Source organism: Propithecus coquereli, unplaced genomic scaffold (genome assembly GCF_000956105.1).
Source record: "Propithecus coquereli isolate 6110/MARCELLA unplaced genomic scaffold, Pcoq_1.0 Scaffold210, whole genome shotgun sequence".
NCBI classification, from domain to species: Eukaryota; Metazoa; Chordata; class Mammalia; order Primates; family Indriidae; genus Propithecus; species Propithecus coquereli.
This window is the reverse complement of record NW_012146079.1, coordinates 4936005-4954611: the sequence shown is the minus strand read 5'-3', so window position 1 is coordinate 4954611 and position 18607 is coordinate 4936005. Positions and strand designations below refer to the sequence as shown.

At 35.3% G+C, this 18607-nt stretch overlaps 1 protein-coding gene across 1 annotated transcript in view; it reads left to right on the top strand.

Annotated features, from left to right (window-relative positions):
* SMYD3 (SET and MYND domain containing 3) overlaps nucleotides 1-18607 on the top strand; it is a 583727-nt gene that overhangs the window by 53850 nt on the left and 511270 nt on the right. Inside the window, exon 2 of the mRNA XM_012644393.1 lies at nucleotides 17017-17080. Within this exon, the coding sequence (XP_012499847.1) occupies nucleotides 17017-17080 (64 nt within the window). The remainder of the gene's footprint in view (nucleotides 1-17016; nucleotides 17081-18607) is intronic.

The following is an 18607-nucleotide window of genomic DNA, read 5'->3' as shown; positions in this document are numbered from 1 at the left end:
TGATTTAATTTATTTGAGATGGGGATCCAGCTTGATATGTCTTAAAATTGACTGAGGTAATGCTAATGTGCAGCCAGGGTTCATAATCACTGTAATTCAGCAGAGTGGTTTTTCTGGAGAAAGTGGAGTATAACTGATAGCTGAAGCCTTGGATATAGATTAGTTTGGGAACAGAGAGAATGAGAAAAAAATAGAACCAGAGACAAAATCCTTAGGGAACACCAGCATTGTGGTAGGTAGCAAGGTGGTGGCTAGCAAAGGAGAACCTGCAAACATAATTCCTAACTATTATTGCACTCTGTTTTAATTTAGATTATTAATGTATATTTTGCATAGTTTTTCCCTCTTGTGACCTAGAGTGGATATCAGGTATCAGGATATACCTTAAATGTGTGTATCTATTGTTATTGACAGACTGATGCAACTGATAACCATTAATCCTATTATTATTGATGGTAGGAAATCATGACCTTTAATTCTTATCAATAGCAAATACCTATCTCTGCTTCCAAGTTTATTTAAAAGAATTCATGAAAGTAACAGTTTCCAAAAATCCATTTTATTTTCTGAATTCAAAGTCACCTGCCATTTTTGCCATAAATTCTTTGAGGCATGAAATAGCCTGCCAGTTGTCTATTGCTCTCAAAGTTAATGAATGGTTATCAATTTAACATGGGTAATAACCTAGCTGCAAATTGTAAAGAAAGCATTCTATCACTTCCTAGCATTTTTGCCTCAAGGCATTATCTGCCTGTTCTATAGTATCTGCCTTTTCTATAGCATTTAGAGGCTCACTGTCCCTAAAGCTTTTAATAGAGCACATTTCTTACTTGGAAACCTCTTAACATTTGATAATATCACAGTGAAATATTAGCTGGTTATATCTTGCTTTGTGTAATAGAACTTGTATAAATAAAATTTCTCATTGTAGGATTGTAAATAAATTTTCTTGATGTACATTCAACCAGTACAGCATGATAGTTTTAGAGATATTTAATTTTTATTTCCAATTCATATTACATTGAATCCTTACAAGTAAAGTGTGTTGGTTTTCCAGCTCTCTAGCGTCTTAGTTATGTTGTTAATGATTGGAAAAATATTGGACTGTTTCAAGGAACCTTACTTTTAAAGGTATACTTTTCCTCTTCTTAAAAAGAGAGAAGTCCTCTGTAACATGATTTCTTTCAGATCAGGAACTTGGCTTGACTTTATTTAAAAAACAAGCAAACAACTGTGTCCATGTCTTATTAAATTTTGCATTTCAGGCACTGAGCACAGTATCATTACTCAGCAAATATTTGTTGCATTAATGTGAAACATTACCCCAGTTATAAATTTCTTGTAGAGTGGGTTATCTTAGGGATGGTAGGACATTTATTTAACCCCATATGTGACTTTTATCACAGCACCATAAGTAGAGGTGACTGCACAGCTACATGTGCTTATTTTCAGTCACTAACTTAATTTCAGTACCAGTTCTTTCATTGTTAAAGAGCTGCCATTAAGAGCTTGCATTCAGTCCTGTTCTATGTAAGAATCGAGTACTTTTATCTGTTTCGTTTGGCTCATTCAGCAAGAGCCTAGTTCAGTGGCTTGTTAAATGAGTTATGGTTGGTTAAATTAATTAGTGAATATGATTTAATGAAGTAGGAGAATAAACATTACTGAGATTTCTTTGAGGTTTTAGTATGTTTTTAATAATTTCTCATCATTTATTACCATTGCTATAGATTATTTACTTGTGTACATTTCAAAAGCCTCCAAATCCTTTCAGTTTCTGAAAGTTGGAGGAAATAAAATTCTGCTCGGATTGATTGCTTCTTAGATTTTTATTCCTAAAATCTAGATGAAAAATTAGAGAAATTCTCCCATTATTAGTTTGCCCTATTCATTTCTTTTCATGTGTTGTTTTGTTCTCTTAATGTGTTTGTTTCCCCAAGCGTATAATAAATATTTCTCTTGATGGAACCATATCTTACATTTCATTTTAACTGCTGCAGAATTTTACACATAGTAGGAACTCCATAAATAATGGTTGACTGGTTACTTGACTGACTGATTAGTTATGGGGCTAACTGACAGTTAAAAGCTTTTTCCCTCATCTCAATGCATAGCAGCTTCTTTATGGATGCATATCTGTCTCATAAAAATATTTCCTAGAGAGAATCCCAGTTTCCCTTGTTAACTCATTTCATAGTTGAATAATCCTTACCTTTTAGGGGGCATTTTTGTGTTTATTTATTCAGGATTTCTCTTTTTGCAATGTGAACAATTTCTTCACATGTGACCTAATCTGACTCAGCTGGTCTTTGAAGGAGCTGTCTTTAGGCATTAACTGTGCAACCTTAGTCCAGGCCTTTAACTGGAATTGGAGCCAATTAGATGATCCAATTGTTCCATCAGTTCCCCACGTGACTTTGATGCTTATGTAGTAGTTAAAATGGTGACTGCGGTATGAGCACAGTAGAGATTTACTAATACTTTGCAGAAAAGCTTTCCTGTATCATGTGCATGCTCTTGGGCTGGTAACACAAGAGAATAAATTTGTTAAGCGTTGGCCTAAGAGATTGGGCATAATTGGGTTAGCTGACAAAACTCATATGTATTGTGATCACCTGATCCAGGTAGGTGGCAAAAGTGTGGGCCTTTTTAGTGTTAGTTTGCTTCCTACTCTGCCAATTTACTTAGGTGCCTGAGGAGCCCTTTGAGTCAGTCCACACCTTTTGAATACCTGACTTCTCGTAAATTTGGAGTTCATGTTCACTGATAAACCAGCAGAGTTGTAAATTTTTATTCAAATAGGAACTATTTCTTTTTATTTCCATTTATTTTACCTTTTTTGGTCAGTGTAAGTGCCATCTTTTTTTTAAACATTTCTTCTAAGTTTTTTTTATATATAGAAACACTATTGACTTTTTACATTATTTTGTAATCAACTACTGTACTGAAATTCTCACTTCTAACAGTGTTCCAGCTTTTTTCCCCCCTGAGTTTTGTAAATAGAATCATATCATCTGCATATATAGCTACTTTTGCCTCTTCCTGTCCAGAGTTTCTGTATAGAGTTTCAGGTAGCATAATGGGGAAAAGCATGGGCTCTGGAACCACTGTTGCTGGAGTTTTAAGCCTGTCTTTCCTAACTTGCTCGCTATGTGCTTTGGGGAAGTTACTTATGTTCTCTGTTCCTCAATCTCTTCCTCTGTAAAATGGGATAATAATAGCACTGCCTCATAGGATTATGAAGATTATATGAATTAAATGATTCAATATTGGTAAAGTGTTTAGGGCAGTGTCTGACACATAAGTAATAAACACGATAAAAGTGTGTTACATAAAAAATATAACATCTTTTTTCCTTAGTACAGTACTTCTAGATCAATATTAAAAAATGAAGATAGACTTTCTTTATTTCTTCCAGACTTTAATAGAAGTGCTTGTATGTTTCAATGTTTTAGTGGTTCAGTAATGTTTCCAATAAAACATTGGAAAGTATGGACTGATTGGAATTTTTATATTTTTCATTTAGATTAAGGAAATAGTTATCTATTGTTACTTTGCTAAGGGTTAAAATCAGGAATGGTTTTAAAATTTTTTCCTGCCTTTTTGGTATCTACTGACAGGGTCATTAATTTTTCTTTTTTGACCTGTTTATATGGTTAGATTATGTAAGTAGATTTTAGATAATATTGAACTATCTTTGCATCACTGGAATAAACACTTTGTGCTTGTAGCTTATCTTCCATTTAGTGTACTTCTGAGTTCGCATTAGTATTACTTTTAAAGCTTTTGCGTTACTATTCATAAGTGAGATTTGATAGTAATTTTCAATTTTTTGTCAGGTTTTGGTATTCCTGTGATGCTGTAAATATTTGACAACTTTCCTCCTTTTTCTACATCCTACACAAGTTTAAATTATATAATCTATTCTTTTAAAATTTCAAAGACTGTTAAATTAGGACAGGAACTGAGAGATTTAGTTCAGTTCAGTTGTCTTAGTTTTATAGATGAAGAAACAGTGGCTTGTTTACAGCTGCTTATGGCAACTACTTGGGGGTAAGGGGTTGGGATTGTACTGTGAAGGTGAAGAAATAACATTTATTGAGCATTAGGCATTTTAAAACTAGTATCATACTTTTGATGTCTCCCTTGGATTTAGGTTTCGCTTATTTGATATCTAGAGTAAAAAATTCTATTGATTTTTAAAAAAATATATTATTTTTTTAGGGCAGTTTCAGGCATACAGTAAAATTGAACACAAAGTACAGAGAGTTCCCACATACCCCCCTGCCTCCACATGTGCACAGCCTCCTCCACCACTGACATTCCCCCACCAGAGCAGTACATTTATTGTAATCAATGAACCTGCAGTAACATCATTATCCCCCAAAGTCTGTAGTTTACACTAAGTTCACTCTTGGTATTGTATATTCTATGGGTTTAGACAAATGCATAGTGACATATATCTACCTTTATAGTATCATACAAAGTAGTTTCGCTGCCCCCTAAAGCCTCTGTGCTCTGCTTATTCATCCTACCCTCCCTCAAACCCCTGGCAAGCGGTTAACCTTTTGTATCCATAGTTTTGCCTTTTCCAAAATGTCATATAGTTGGAATCATACAGTATGTAGCCTTTGCAGATTGACTTCTATCACTTAATAATATTCATTGAGGGGTTCTTCCATGTCTTTTCATGGCTTGATAGCTCATTTATTTTTAGTGCTGAATAATGTTCCATTGTCTGGATAAAATTCTGTTTATTTTGAATGGCTGAATGTCTTTCTTGAAAATATCTCAATCTCTTTTTAATCTCAGAATTTTGTCAGTTAACAAATATTTCTGAAAGCCAACAAAGTGCTTTGTCACTCTCTTGGGACCCTGGGGTTATAGCAGTGATCAAAACAGACAAGGGCTATGTCTCCTGGCATAATTTCCAGAACCCAACAGGAACCTGCTGAATATTTGTGGTTGAAATATGTTTGCTCATGGCCCATCAACCCATTTGGAAATTGTCTTCTTTTGCGAATTTCCAAATGTGGTAATATACATTTATTTACACTAGGTGGTGGTAGAGTCATGTACACTGAACAGTCTGTACTATAATTAAGTCACTAATTGTTTGCTTATAAATATAGTTCTCTTTATAATGAGTAAAATTTAAATTTGTTTATATTAATTCACTAGAATGCAATCATTAATTAAAAGAACTTTTAATACATCTTTTAGAATAAATCCCAATAAGTATAATTTTTCAAATTCTTAAGTTTGTCTTCCTTTGTTTAATAATGAAGCATTATTGAGATGCAGCTACATGCTAGGCATTGTGCTAGTGTTGAGGATTCAGTGTTGAGTATGTCAACGTATTTGTCAGCTTTTTATCCTTGTGATGTCACAATTTAATGAGGGAGACAGACATGAAAAGAGATTAATTAAGTGTAGTGAAATGCATGTGTCTTAAGTGTACCATTTGATAAGTTTTGACAAATGCACATACTTGTGTAAGCAAAATCCCTATCAAGTTCTAGATCATTACCATCTTGGGGTGGTTATTTTTAAGGCCTGCAGGCTGAGTAAGCAGAAGCAGCAAGTTGAGAGAAGAATGGAGATAATCAAACCAAGCATTTCCTGAGACAGTAGCCCGGTTTCTTGAGTTATTTATCAGTTGAAATTCAGCCTTTGGGAGCCCTGGATATACTTTAGTTCTGTCCATGACATTTTACGTGAACTGGTTTTGGTCATTTTCTGTCACTGTAGTGACCCATGCTAGAATACCCATCCTTTACTTTCCAAGATGAAGTACTTGGCTCTATACTACTAATAACATAACTTAAAAACAAACAAAACAGACTGGGCATGGTGGCTCACACCTGTGATCCTAGCACTCTGGGAGGCCAAGGGGGGTGGATCGTTTGAGCTCAGGAGTTCGAGACCAGCCTGAGCAAGAGTGAGACCCCTGTCTCTACTAAAAAAATAGAAAGAAATAAGCTGGACAACTAAAAAAAAATATATATATATATAAATTAGCTGGGCATGGTGGCGCATGCCTGTAGTCCCAGCTACTCGGGAGGTTGAGGTAGGAGGATCTCTTGAGCCCAGGAGTTTGAGGTTGCTGTGAGCTAGGCTGATGCCACGGCACTCTAGCCTGGGCAACAGAGTGAGACTCTGTCTCAAAACAAAACAAAACCCCAAACAAACAAAAAAATAATTTCCAAACCGAATAGCAACAGGTTATTGAATCACAGGATTAAATGTTTCAGAGCTGGAAAACATAGCCCCGTGAAAGCAACTAACTTTATTGAGCACTTACTCCTTGCCAGGCACTGTCCTCCTTTGTGTTCATCATCTCTTTTAGGGCAGCCCTAAGCAGCAAGTGGTTAGTGCTGCCTTCATTGAGGACACTGATGTTCAAGGAGATTATAGTACTTGCATAAAGTCATAGCTAGAGAAGTCAGATTTTGAAACCCAGGTCTCTCTGGTTTCCAAATAGGTCTCTGCCCCCCAGCTCCCTGAACCATGCTTCTTGGAAGAAGAAATTTTATGTTACAGAGCAAAAACACCATGAAATAAAATGGGGGTTTTGGCTTATTTTATCCTAGTTTTGGAAATAAGTGAAGACCATCCAGATGAGAACAACTAACTAATGGCTCCTTATGCAGAGCTTGCTATATATAGCAAAGGAGTCAGCCACCATCACTTGCATTTGGTAGAGATTCAAAGGAAGACAGATGAGTGAGAGAACTTTATAGTGGAAAAAAGGGAAGGCTTCAGGTAAGCCTTAATGGAGGCTGTTCCTGTGGGAAAGCTGTAGTCGGGCCAACTAAAAGCGTGGTATCTTATGTGATTTCTTAAGGGTACATTTTTGACTTTCTCTGGTTGGTCCTAAATTGGAAGCTAGAGCAAAAAATTAGGAAACTGTCAGTTATTAATCAAATCCTGGCTATTTTGTGCTGATTTTTTTTTTTTTTTTTTTTTAAAGAGATGGAGTCTTGTTGTGTTGCTCAGGCTGGAGTAGAGTGGCTATTCACAGATGAGATCACAGCATTGAACTCCTGGCCTCAAGTAATCCTCCCACCTCCGCTTCCTGAGTAGCTGGGACTACAGGGTGAGGCCATCATGCCCAGCTTTGTGCTAATTCTTGCAGGGGTTATTGTTTGACTTCCTGGACTGGTTACTGTATATAATAGGTGGGCTGCGTGGGCTTGTAGCTGCAGGTTGTGGGTCATAGTTATATTTTTATGTATGGCCTGGCAGTTGACCGTTTGTGTAGTCAGTTTCTCACAGTATTAATAGATGTGTTGGGTATTCCTTGCTAAAAGATTGATCGCATAATATATATTCAAAGTTCTGTTTTCATAGGATAGTGACAGTTGACTTTTGGAAAGGGAAGAGTAGAGGAAAGAGAAGCAGCCATTGAACATCTGTTTTATCCCAATTTCTGTGCATTGGTTCTCAGAGTGTGGTCTCAGGAACAGCAGCTTCAGCATCATGTGTAACTTGTTACCCATACACATTGTCAGGCCCCACCCCAGACCTACTGAATCAGAAACTCTGTAAGTGGGGCTCAGCAATTGATGTTTTAACCAGCCTTATGGCTTGTTAAATGACTCTGATGATTGCTGAAGTAGAGAACCACTGCTTTTTATCAAGGAACCTAATAACTACAACTCAAGTTAGACTATTTCCCCATTTTCTAGGTAAGTGAAGTTCAGGTTGGCAACTTGCTCTGGTAGGTACAGGAAGTTACAGATGCAGGATTGGAATCCAGGCCAATCTGCCTGAAATCCCATGTTCAGGTGAATTTTATGTTATATGAATAAAATCCAATCAATTAAAACAATAGTGTGCTCAAAAGGGGTAGTGTGACAGGGCATGGGGGGGTTGGGGGGAGGAGAGAAAAACAAAAAACAAAGTTCTACCTTATAGAAGACTGTTTTCTAATAAATATAGATGAATGATAGAAAATTACCATTTTGTAATCCTCAGTGTAATGATAGATTCAGGCAAGGATCATGAATAGATGCAGAATATTGGTGAAATGTTGGGGAGCAGGATATATGCATGGGATATATGCATGGGAAACATTACCTGTGCAATGGAGTGAGCCAGTGGCCACCACTTAATCAAATGATTCTGACTTTCTCCACCTCTGCTGTGATACAATGTGGAGTATGCATCAACCATGAAGTATTCTCACAAAAATGTTTAACTTGAATCTAATCAAGCCTGTACTGAACTTCAAGAAAGTCATGGTCATAAAAAATAAAAGAGTGTGTGTGTATGTGACTGTTCTCTAGACAAAAGGAGACTAGAAAGACATAATTACTAATTGTGATATGTGAACTTAGGTTGGATTCAGGTTGAAGGGGAAAGTTAGAAAAAGCATTCTTTCACCAGTTTGAGAAATCTGAACATAGACTGCTTATTATATAATAGTATGTGTTGTGATCATGTAAGAGATTATATTATACTTAGGAATCACATGCTGAATTTTTTAGGGATGTGTTATGATGTCTGGAATTTTCAAATGGATTAGCACAAGAACAGAAACATATGTATATGTAGAGAGATGAAGCAGACATGGAAAATTGATTAGCAATTGGTGAATCTAGGGGGAGTATATATTAGTGATTATTGTATTTTTTCTCCTCACCTTTTCTATTTGAAAAAATGGGAGGAAAACAATCCTCTTACAAGCTGAAAGTAAAACAGTAGAGCTCAATAATCCAAGTGATGATTACATGGCAATTAATTCCCCAGAGGGAATGAGGCTGCCTCTAACTGGGAAAAGGTGTTGAATGAAGAATTGACTAAGCGTGGAGCTTAGGTGTCCACTGTGATTTATGATGTGTGTGTGTCCTGCTAGCTCTGCTTATGTGGGTACTTCTGTAGCCTAGAAGGCTGAAAAAAGAAATATTGGAAAGACAATCAGCCAATGTATTGAGAGGATCAATCTTAAAAGACAGGTAAAACAACTGCAGGTGTGTGGCCTGTGCGTCAGTGTCCCTGTCTCTGTCTCTCTCTCATATTTATGAGAGAAACTTCTGGAAGTTTTGTTTTCAAATATCAAATATTTCTTAGTATTTTCATCTTGTCATAAGCTTGAAATTTTCCTCTGAATTTTATAGCCAAGAATTAATTTTTCTGTCTCGAAGCGGTCAATTATTTGTATTAAGTATTGATTTTATAAGTATTCTTTTCTCATAGTACATTTTATTTCTCAACATTAGGAAAGTTAATGGGGCCAAAAAAGTGTAGTGACATACTCTTATTTGTTAATCACCTCCCAATTTCCCAGAAAAAGGCAAAACATTACAGATTACCATAGAATTAAAACTAGTTTCCAAAGGAAATGTTATAATGATAATACATTTACTATTTTAATAAAATCTTCATTTATAGGATTTGGTATTGCTTCTTGAAAGCTATATAGCTTAAAATATAAAACTTACTCTAAGTTATGATATGTTGAAATTAACTAGGGTGCCATTTCTGAATTACCATGTTACTGCAGTAATAGAAAACTCCTTTTAATAGTACGATGTCATCAGATGTCTCAATTTACAGAAGTTCATAAAATTTATTCCCATATGGTACCAATCTAAATCGTAGATAAGTTTTATTTGAATTTTTAGAAATAAAACTTCTCATAGAGATCCTGTTGCAAGGTCAAAGAGCTGCCTTGATTGGGTGTTACCAAAACAGCACCTCTAGTGTCTCCAATGTGAAGGTTCCATTTATTATACTAAAGATTAGTACATTTTCTTTCCAGATCACAGACTTTATTGAATAATGTAGCCTTTGATTTTTAACATTCTTTGAAAGATTATGTTGTTTATATATAGTAAATTGTCACACCTTTTCTTACTAGATAAGTAGAATTTTTTCTGGAGTTGTCTTTAGGACAAATGAGGTAACATTATTTTATGTATGTAGCAATGTGATGCCTTGATTCTCTGCTTACTTGCTATTTGCTAACATGTAGTGATACATTGTGTTTCACAGTTTGGCCAGTAGTAAAATGAGCCATGATTTTGGACTCTGCTTCCACAAAAGCACTGGGAGACAATGCAGTATCCTTTCACTATTTCATTATTTGGTCTTTATTTTTAGAAGCAGTTGATATATTATATTTACATACTGGGTCTTCTGACTTACCTTAGTATATGGGAAGATAGAGATTAAAAAACAACCAGTTCTAGTAAAGTAAGTATGAAATGGAATTAACTGCTTGTAATTTTGAATGAACTTGATCTGTGGGAAATTCTTTGGTGACGCATTCATATAGTTTTCAGTCTTAAGATGGCTAGTAAAATTACTTTTTATGAGTTTATTAATTTCTTTATTTCCAGGGTTTTTTTTTCTTTTTTTTGGGGTGTCCACTCAAAGGCAAAGCTCTAGGCCCCTTTCAGAAGTGAGAATGTTTGTAGAATTAAATCTAGGTCATTCAGGCAAATTAGGTTCTTATCTATACTAAGCTCTCTCAGACAAATGGCTGGAAGTCCCCTCCATTGTTGCACAAATTAAATTTCTAATCTGTTGGTTTGCAAAAACCGATGTGGTAACAGCTGTTGGATTTTCTAACTCAGCCCTCCTCTTGAGTCTGTTTTCTTTGTTGTTAACTGTGTTGTATGCTATTAGACTCTGAGCACCTTAAACACAATTGAAATTGAGATAAAGATTTGAGAGTGGGCTTAAAAAAATAGCAGAATTTTATTAGTGCTGTTTATCCCTTGGGTCAGTAGTAAAAAGGGGATATTTCTCATATTCTGCCCTAAACTGTACTCTGATTGAGGTTACATTCATGGGAGGCAATTTTAGGGACTTAGGACAGGCTTGTAATTGGTAATAATGTGTCTCCATTTTGTCGTCTCTTTGTGCTCCTCACAACCCTCTTCTTGCTCATAGCCTTAACTGCTGGCAAAAATGGGCCGTGGTTTACCCTTAGGGTAAATCCCCCTTCCTAATGTTGTGAACCTTCCTACTCTGTTAGCATTTATTACATGTTTACTACATGCTAGGTTTTGTGCCAAGTGCCTTATGTTTTTTCATCTAACCCTCACAACAATTCAGTGAAGTACAGGTATTTATAACATCACCAGCAGCACTAGCATCATTGTCACTACCACTCCTGTTTTAAAAATGAGGAAACTAAGCCCTAAGGAGATAGAGAAATTTATTCAAAATCATGTGGTTAGTAAGTTGTAAAGACGAAATCCAGACCTCAGACTTTTTGATTCCAGAATACAAGCTCTGCACCCCTATGGTGAACTTACATATCCTAAAGTTTTTGCCGCATTGTCTTGTATCTTGATTTGGCTTCTGTGTTTAGAACGTTATGATTGACAGCTTCTGCATTTTGTGTGCCAGGCTTTTAAGTTCTCTGGAACTGTTTTATAGATTAGTTATCTTAAAAGTGGCGCATACATAATACAAATATTTGGGAGTTCATGGAGACTTTCCAGGAATTTTGCATTTTTCAAAAATAGTTTTATTGGTATTTGGATGCTCAATGTCTGTATTTACTCATTCCTAATATGGTTGCCTGAGAGCCCCTGTGGCAGGAGGCGGAGTCTTCTTTCCTACCTCTCCATTCACAAATTGCTTTTCTCCCACTTGACAAAGACAGCCAGTCGTGCTTCTCATCCAGCATGACTCTCAAAAGAGTTGATTGCCTCAGGGAGTAAAAACCTCTGGTTCACCCAATAAAGGGTCCATTTAAGAATTCTTAGCTTCTGGGTGAGAATTTGAAAATAGCAAGGTAAGGAGCACTTTGGTGAAAATCATAGATGTTTCATCCAGGTAACAAACACGTGGCAGGACTCCACACCTTATTTATCTCTTTTAGAATCAACTTGATTTTTGTCTGGGTCTGTGATGGTGGTGAGGATGGAGGGGAGATTTACAAGAAAGGAAGATTAGCACTTTTATTTTAATTGAAAAGTGAACTTTCTGACAGAAAGTAAGTTTGATTTGATTTATCGATTTGATATGAGGAAAGGCGTAGCCATTAGATTGTTTGGTGGACATATTTTATTAAGTAAATGAGTGAAATCTACAGCTCTCAGGGTTGCAACAATAATATATTTAAAATATATATATAGTATACTGGAAGTGATATCCATGCCTCCATTAAATTTATGATAAAAATTTAAGATAACAACTTACAAATGTCAGAAGAGTACAAGATTTTTCAAAATTCTTTTAGAAATATTCACCATCTTCCTGATCACCACACCAGTCCAACCCTCCCTTGCCCCAAACTGGTTAAAATCCCTATTTGTCTGGGAAAGGAGTTAGGGCTGATTTCTCCCAAGTGTTTTAAAATTAGATTGTTATCTACATGAAGCACTTTAGTTAAATTAATCTCAATTGCTGAGTCACTTTCCTTAGAAGCTGCCTCTTAATGTTGTTACATATATATTGATTCTGTGGGAAATTGTTGCCTTTTGAGAAGTTATGTTCTAGAGCTTCTTAAGTAGATTGAGATTCAGCTAATTTATATTAATATCCAACTATGTATCAAGTTCCATTAGAGAAGCTGGTGAATATTATACTATACTTGGAGATGGAGAAATGTCCAATTTGAGGATCAAACTCAAAGGTATTAAATAGAGTTTAATACCTATTATAATCTTATTCCTTGGTGAAACCAGTGTCACTGCTTGGCAAGAGGAATTGAATAAAGTTTCTTATGCTAAAATATGTGTAGGTAAACCAAAATGTTACTTAATGCAAAAAATAAGTAAAAAACCAAAAACAACCATAAGAAATAGTTAAAACCCAAAGTAGAGCTACCACAAGTTTTTGTATTTAAATAAGAAAAATTAAACACAGGAGAGCATAAAGTCTGAAGTTAGGAACCTGCAGCACTTTGTGTGAGAAGTTGGTAGGTGAGAATCCTGGAAGGTAGAGAAGAAAGCTTGAGGTTAGCTGGACATGGTGGTTAGGTGCAGTGTGGGAAAAACTATCCTTCCCAAGGCGTAGATTCCTACCTGAGTTAACCTCCCAGGATCATCCACCCATTCCCTTTTTGCTTTTCTTCATTTCACAAAATATCAACTATATTAAGAAGAAAGAAGTGAATAAAAAGACTGGCCATAGTATTAGCCAGCATATGTTTATTATGTGCCATAGTAAGCACTTTTTATATCCTAACTCATATAATCCTCACAACCATTCTGTGAATTACTTCTTAAATTTTGTTTCATAGATTAAAGACAAGTGAGAGTGGCTTGGAAACTCAGCTTTAATTCATTCTTAGGTGACAATATAAACTAAGTTTTATAATCTATTTGACCTTCTCTGGGTGGTATTATAATATATAGGCTTTAAGACTATGGGCTGTAGAGCCAGGCTACCTGCATTTACATTCTGGCTCTGACTCTAATTAGCTGTGCAAGTTAATGGGTAAGTTTGCCTTAATTTGCTCATCTGCACAAAGGGGATAATAATAAAATATACCTTATGTGATTGTTGTGAACACTAAATACATTTATGTGAGCAACATGCTTAGGCAGTACCTAGCAAAAATAAATACCCAATAAAGGTTCACTGCTATTATTTTATAAATGACTATGTTAACACTTTCACCGTTAACACAGTTCATGGTCTTGAATGTCAAACTTTAATTGTTCGGATGGGAAGGCTTTAGAAAAGTATATTCTCTATAAGATTTAAAAGTTATTAGATCCTTAAAATGTCAGTGTTGTTAATTTAGGGAAAATGAGAGGCCATTCTTTATGCTTGTTTTGGTGCTTTTTTCGAACCACTAGAATGCCGATTTGTTGAAGATTTGAAAGTTCCAATGATATCAGAAAAGGAGTGACCCGGCCAATTCTTAAATAGAAGTCATTATTAGTAGGTAACAGTAGTTTCTTTGTTTTAAATTAGCCTCCATTTGCTCATCAGTACAGTAAATGATGGTTCTTTTCTCTCAGGATTCTTGAGAGTATGAAATGAGATAACTTGGATAAATTTTGCAACATTGTTGCAAACCATGTCTTTACCCTATAGATGAAGTGAACTTTGAAACAAAGGTATTTTGGTACTTTAATAAGTACACTTTCATGAATGAGGTCTAAGAAAGAACCACCTTAGAATGAGTTTTATCTACAGTAATTACTCTTTACAGATTTTCCCATAAGCTTCCTAGTCAACTCTTTCAAAGTGTTGGATAAAAAGTTTCTCCTCATGTGTCTGGAATGTGCATGTGCTTATGAATGGCAGGTCAAGTGGAGAGGCACAAAACAGAGATTAAGGGTACCTATAATTTGCTTCTGCAAAATGTGACCAGATTGGAGGACCATATTTCTCCCCATTAACAGGTGTGTATAATTCCCAATGGCCCTAAACCAAGCAGTAGGCATATATAGTCTTACAACACATGGTACCGAGGGTATTGTTCCACTCACCAAAGGATTTCTTCCTCTCAGGAGAATACAAAGGAAGGGGTACACCAGCACATTCAGAAAGATGGTCACAGATGAGAAAGCACAAATCCTGTAATTAAGAAAGGGATTTACGAACCTTTAACTTTTTGTGAAAGCTCAACAGTGCTGCTGCAGGTTGTTTTAATTATCCTTCTCCAATATAGTAGTCAAACATGAGGCTTTTCAGTCACATCAAAGTCATGATTTTCAACTTCGCTTTAAATATGTTTGTACACTTTTTTTTTTTTTTTAGACAGAGTCTCACTCTGTTGCCTGGGCTAGAGTGCTGTGGCATCAGCGTAGCTCACAGCAACCTCAAACTCCTGGGCTCAAGCGATCCTCCTGCCTCAGCCTCCCGAGTAGCTGGGACTACAGGCATGCGCCACCATGCCTGGCTAATTTTTTCTATATATTTTTAGTTGTCCAATTAATTTCTTTCTATTTTTAGTAGAGATGGGGTCTCGCTCTTGCTCAGGCTGGTTTCGAACTCCTGAGCTCAAACAATCCACCCGCCTCGGCCTCCCAGAGTGCTAGGATTACAGGCATGAGCCACCGCGCCTGGCCCGTGCATATGAAATTTTACTGGATTTCTTTTAGTTAGTGATTTCTAATTGAATTCCCTTATGATTGGAGAAAATGATTCAGTGGTCCCCAACCTTTTTGGCACCAGAGACCAGTTTCATGGAAGACAGTTTTTCCACAGACTGATGGTGGGGAGGTGGGGTGTCGTGGGTGTTGGGGAGGTGGTGCAAATCTCAGGTGGTGATACTTCTTAACAGGCCATGGACTTGGGACTGGGCCTCAGCCCCAGCGTTGGGGACTTCAGTTCTATATGATATTGATTCTTTGGGATTTTTGAGATTTGCTTTGTGGTCTAGTATGTGGGCCACATGTGGCCAATACATGCTTGAGAAGAATGCATGAATATACATTCATATAACAGGTGTAAATAAATTATAAAGCTATTTATTCTTTATCTGCTTGATCTATGAATTCCTGAGAGTTTATAATGTATTTTTATAATAATAGCAAACTCTTATGTGGTACTTAATATAGTCCAGGCACTACGTTAAGAACCTTATATATATTAACTTGCTATGTATTGGTCATTTTTTCCTTATAGATGTGTTACTTGTACTTTATATATTTTTATACTGGGTACATTTATTACTAGGTACATAATACTTGGTGAGTGGAGTCTTTTATCATTGTGTATTGACCTTTTTTCTCTCTAATAATGTGTTTAACTTTAAAGTCTCTTCTTTTCTGATATTGGTATAGTTACGCAGGCTTTTTTCTGACATATCCTTTTCATCCCACCTTTGTATGCTCTTTGGGATGGATTTGATTTTTATCTACTCTTATTTAAGAGTAGCAGTATAATGTGGTGGTTAAAAACCAGAGCGTTAGGGCCAGATTACTTGGATTTGGTTTGTTGTCTGGGGTGTTGATATCTGGCAGCTAGAGTTCTATACTTGGGGGTTTTGATTTTCCTTTGTTTAGTCTTTTAACCTTTCCTCATGTGTTGCGCCCCATACCTTACTTCTCTCCTTTCTGAGCGAGGTACTTGATGCATTCAAGTTCTGATTCTCTATGTAATTCTGTTCTTACCTTTTCAGCATTACCTGCTACATATACTTTGTGGTATGATTCCTTAGTCAGCTTGTACTCCTCCATCTACTTTTTAATCTCTTGAAACAAATGTATTAAAGTATCTCTAAAGTGTGCATAATAAGACTGTTGACCTTATAGAACTTCTTCAAGTTTTGTGTGAGGTAGTAGATATAAAGAACTTTGTATAGTGCCTGGCACATCAGAAGTACTTAGAAAGAGTTGTTCTGTTTTGTCATGGATGTTAGTGTTATAGTTTGAATTTTAGTGCCCTCGACTACCTTGAAACTGTCCACAGTCCTCTCTGCTCTTTGTGACTATTAATTTTACCATCAGATTTATTATTTTTCAAGTTTTTAAAAATTTCTGCATTTTTTGTTACTCAAGTGATTTGGGGAAGATAACTTTGAAGCATCTCAATTCAGCATGTCTAAAGTATTAATAGTAATTTAGTGGAATTTTAAAATCATTTCTCAGGAGTATATTCATAATTAAACTATGATAATTTAAGACAACATTTTTATTTGAAGGTTATAGAATACTTTCACCTGGTTTATGGACTGGATTTTGAATTTCATATGGAGAGATCAATATCTCTGTGAAGTGAAGTTTTTTATGTAAATGGAAATCTCTGTGTTTTATTTCAATTTATGTCAAAAAGAATATTAGTGGTGGTGATAGTTGCACAACAATGTGAAAATGCTATTGAACTGTATACTTAAAATGGTTAAAATGGTAAATTTTATGTTATGTATATTCTACCACAATTTTAAAAGAGAACAGTTGTTTTTATGTAAATATTTCACATTGAAGGTGAAATAAGATGTTCATCAATGTGAAAATGTAAATCTTAAGGGATCATACACACGGAGTGGGCAGCACATAATGGCGTCAATGTTGATTTATATTTTCTTTCTTAATCATGTAGAATGTTTCTCATTCATTCCCTAATGTGGAATTATTATCATTTTTTAAACAGGAAGGAAAAGCTGATGCGCTGTTCTCAATGCCGAGTTGCCAAATACTGTAGTGCTAAGTGTCAGGTAAGAATGTTCAGCTATATATAAGTGAAACCTTCACATTGTTCATTCTTAAATTTGAATTTTCTTAATCATACCTGTTGGCCTATTTCTATTTCTTAACAATCTTTGACTAATTTTTACTTGTTATTTTTCCTTCAACTTTAAAATTAATATATATCTATGATTAAAAATTACGTATATGTGTGTGTCTACTTAGTAAAAGTAAATTTTTTTTTCCTCCATGTTTTTCTTGACCTCAATTTCATTTCCCAGAGATAACCACGTTGTAGCATTTGCATGTGCAAACACATTTCTGTATTTGTATCCTAGGGTAAAGAAAAAAAACAGATATAGATTAATCTGGCACAAATTTTTATATACCTTGATTTTTTTCTCCATTTAATAATCTATTTGGAAGAACATTTTATATCATTCCATTATTTCATTCTATGAATGCCCCATAATCATAATTTCCTCATTAATGAATGCTTAAATTTTTCTAATATCTAGTGTTGCTAATAATGCACCCAGTATCCTCTTTTGCACATTTTTGCACACTTCTGCAAATTAATTGTAGGATAAATTCTTCCTAGTCATATTGATTAGTGAAAGGATATGTGCCTTTTGAATTTTTAAAGATAATACCAAATTGCCTGCCAGGAGTTTGAGTTAATTTACAAGTACCCTTGTTAACATCTTTGAAATTCTTTAAAGGATGTATAATTAACATTCAACATGACCTTTTCTTCTAACCTTATGATTAATCATTTAATAAGAAATGTAATTATGCTCTAATGAATGACATCATATTAAAAAGTCTAATTGGAGGTTTTGTGTCTGTGTCACTTGCCCCCTACCCTCCACTCATCTTTTTTGTTTCTTAAGAGTGTGTGTGTGCATACACATTAAGAGTTCCTTCTTTCCTCCTTTTAAATCTAGGCTATGCTTATCTGAGAGATTTTCTGGTATCTTACTTTCTCCTTTGAAAGCATTTTCTTCAGACTACAAATAAAGTGATATTAATGGAAAAGAAATCAAATGTATAAAAATATCAGGGGTCCCAGGTCCTAATGCTTATTGTGCCATTTGCTGGTTAAATTCTCTCAGGGAAAACACAAACTCTCTGGGCCTTAGTTTCTGAATCTATACTAATAGGAGCTAATATTTCTTAGACATCTACTATGTGCCAGGCACTATTTTATTCCATTTTATTTTACAAGATTCTTGTGAGAGTTAGGTCACTATTACTATGTTCATTTTATTAATGAGGATACTGAGAATGGACAGGCAAGCAACTTGCCAAATATCTTATGGCTAGTAGGCTCTGGAGTTTGAGAAATGAACCCGAATAGTCAGACATTTAACTTCTCTTTTAAACCTAAACTTTGTTCTTGCTCTAACATTCTGAGTAGGTCTAGTTTTCCATTATCTATTGTATTCTTCTTTCATTTCTTGGCTTTTTATTTTATTTAAGTTTTGATAAGGACGTACTTTATCCCCAAGTAACACAAAACGTAAAATTTAAAAATAGGTTAAGAATAATAGTTT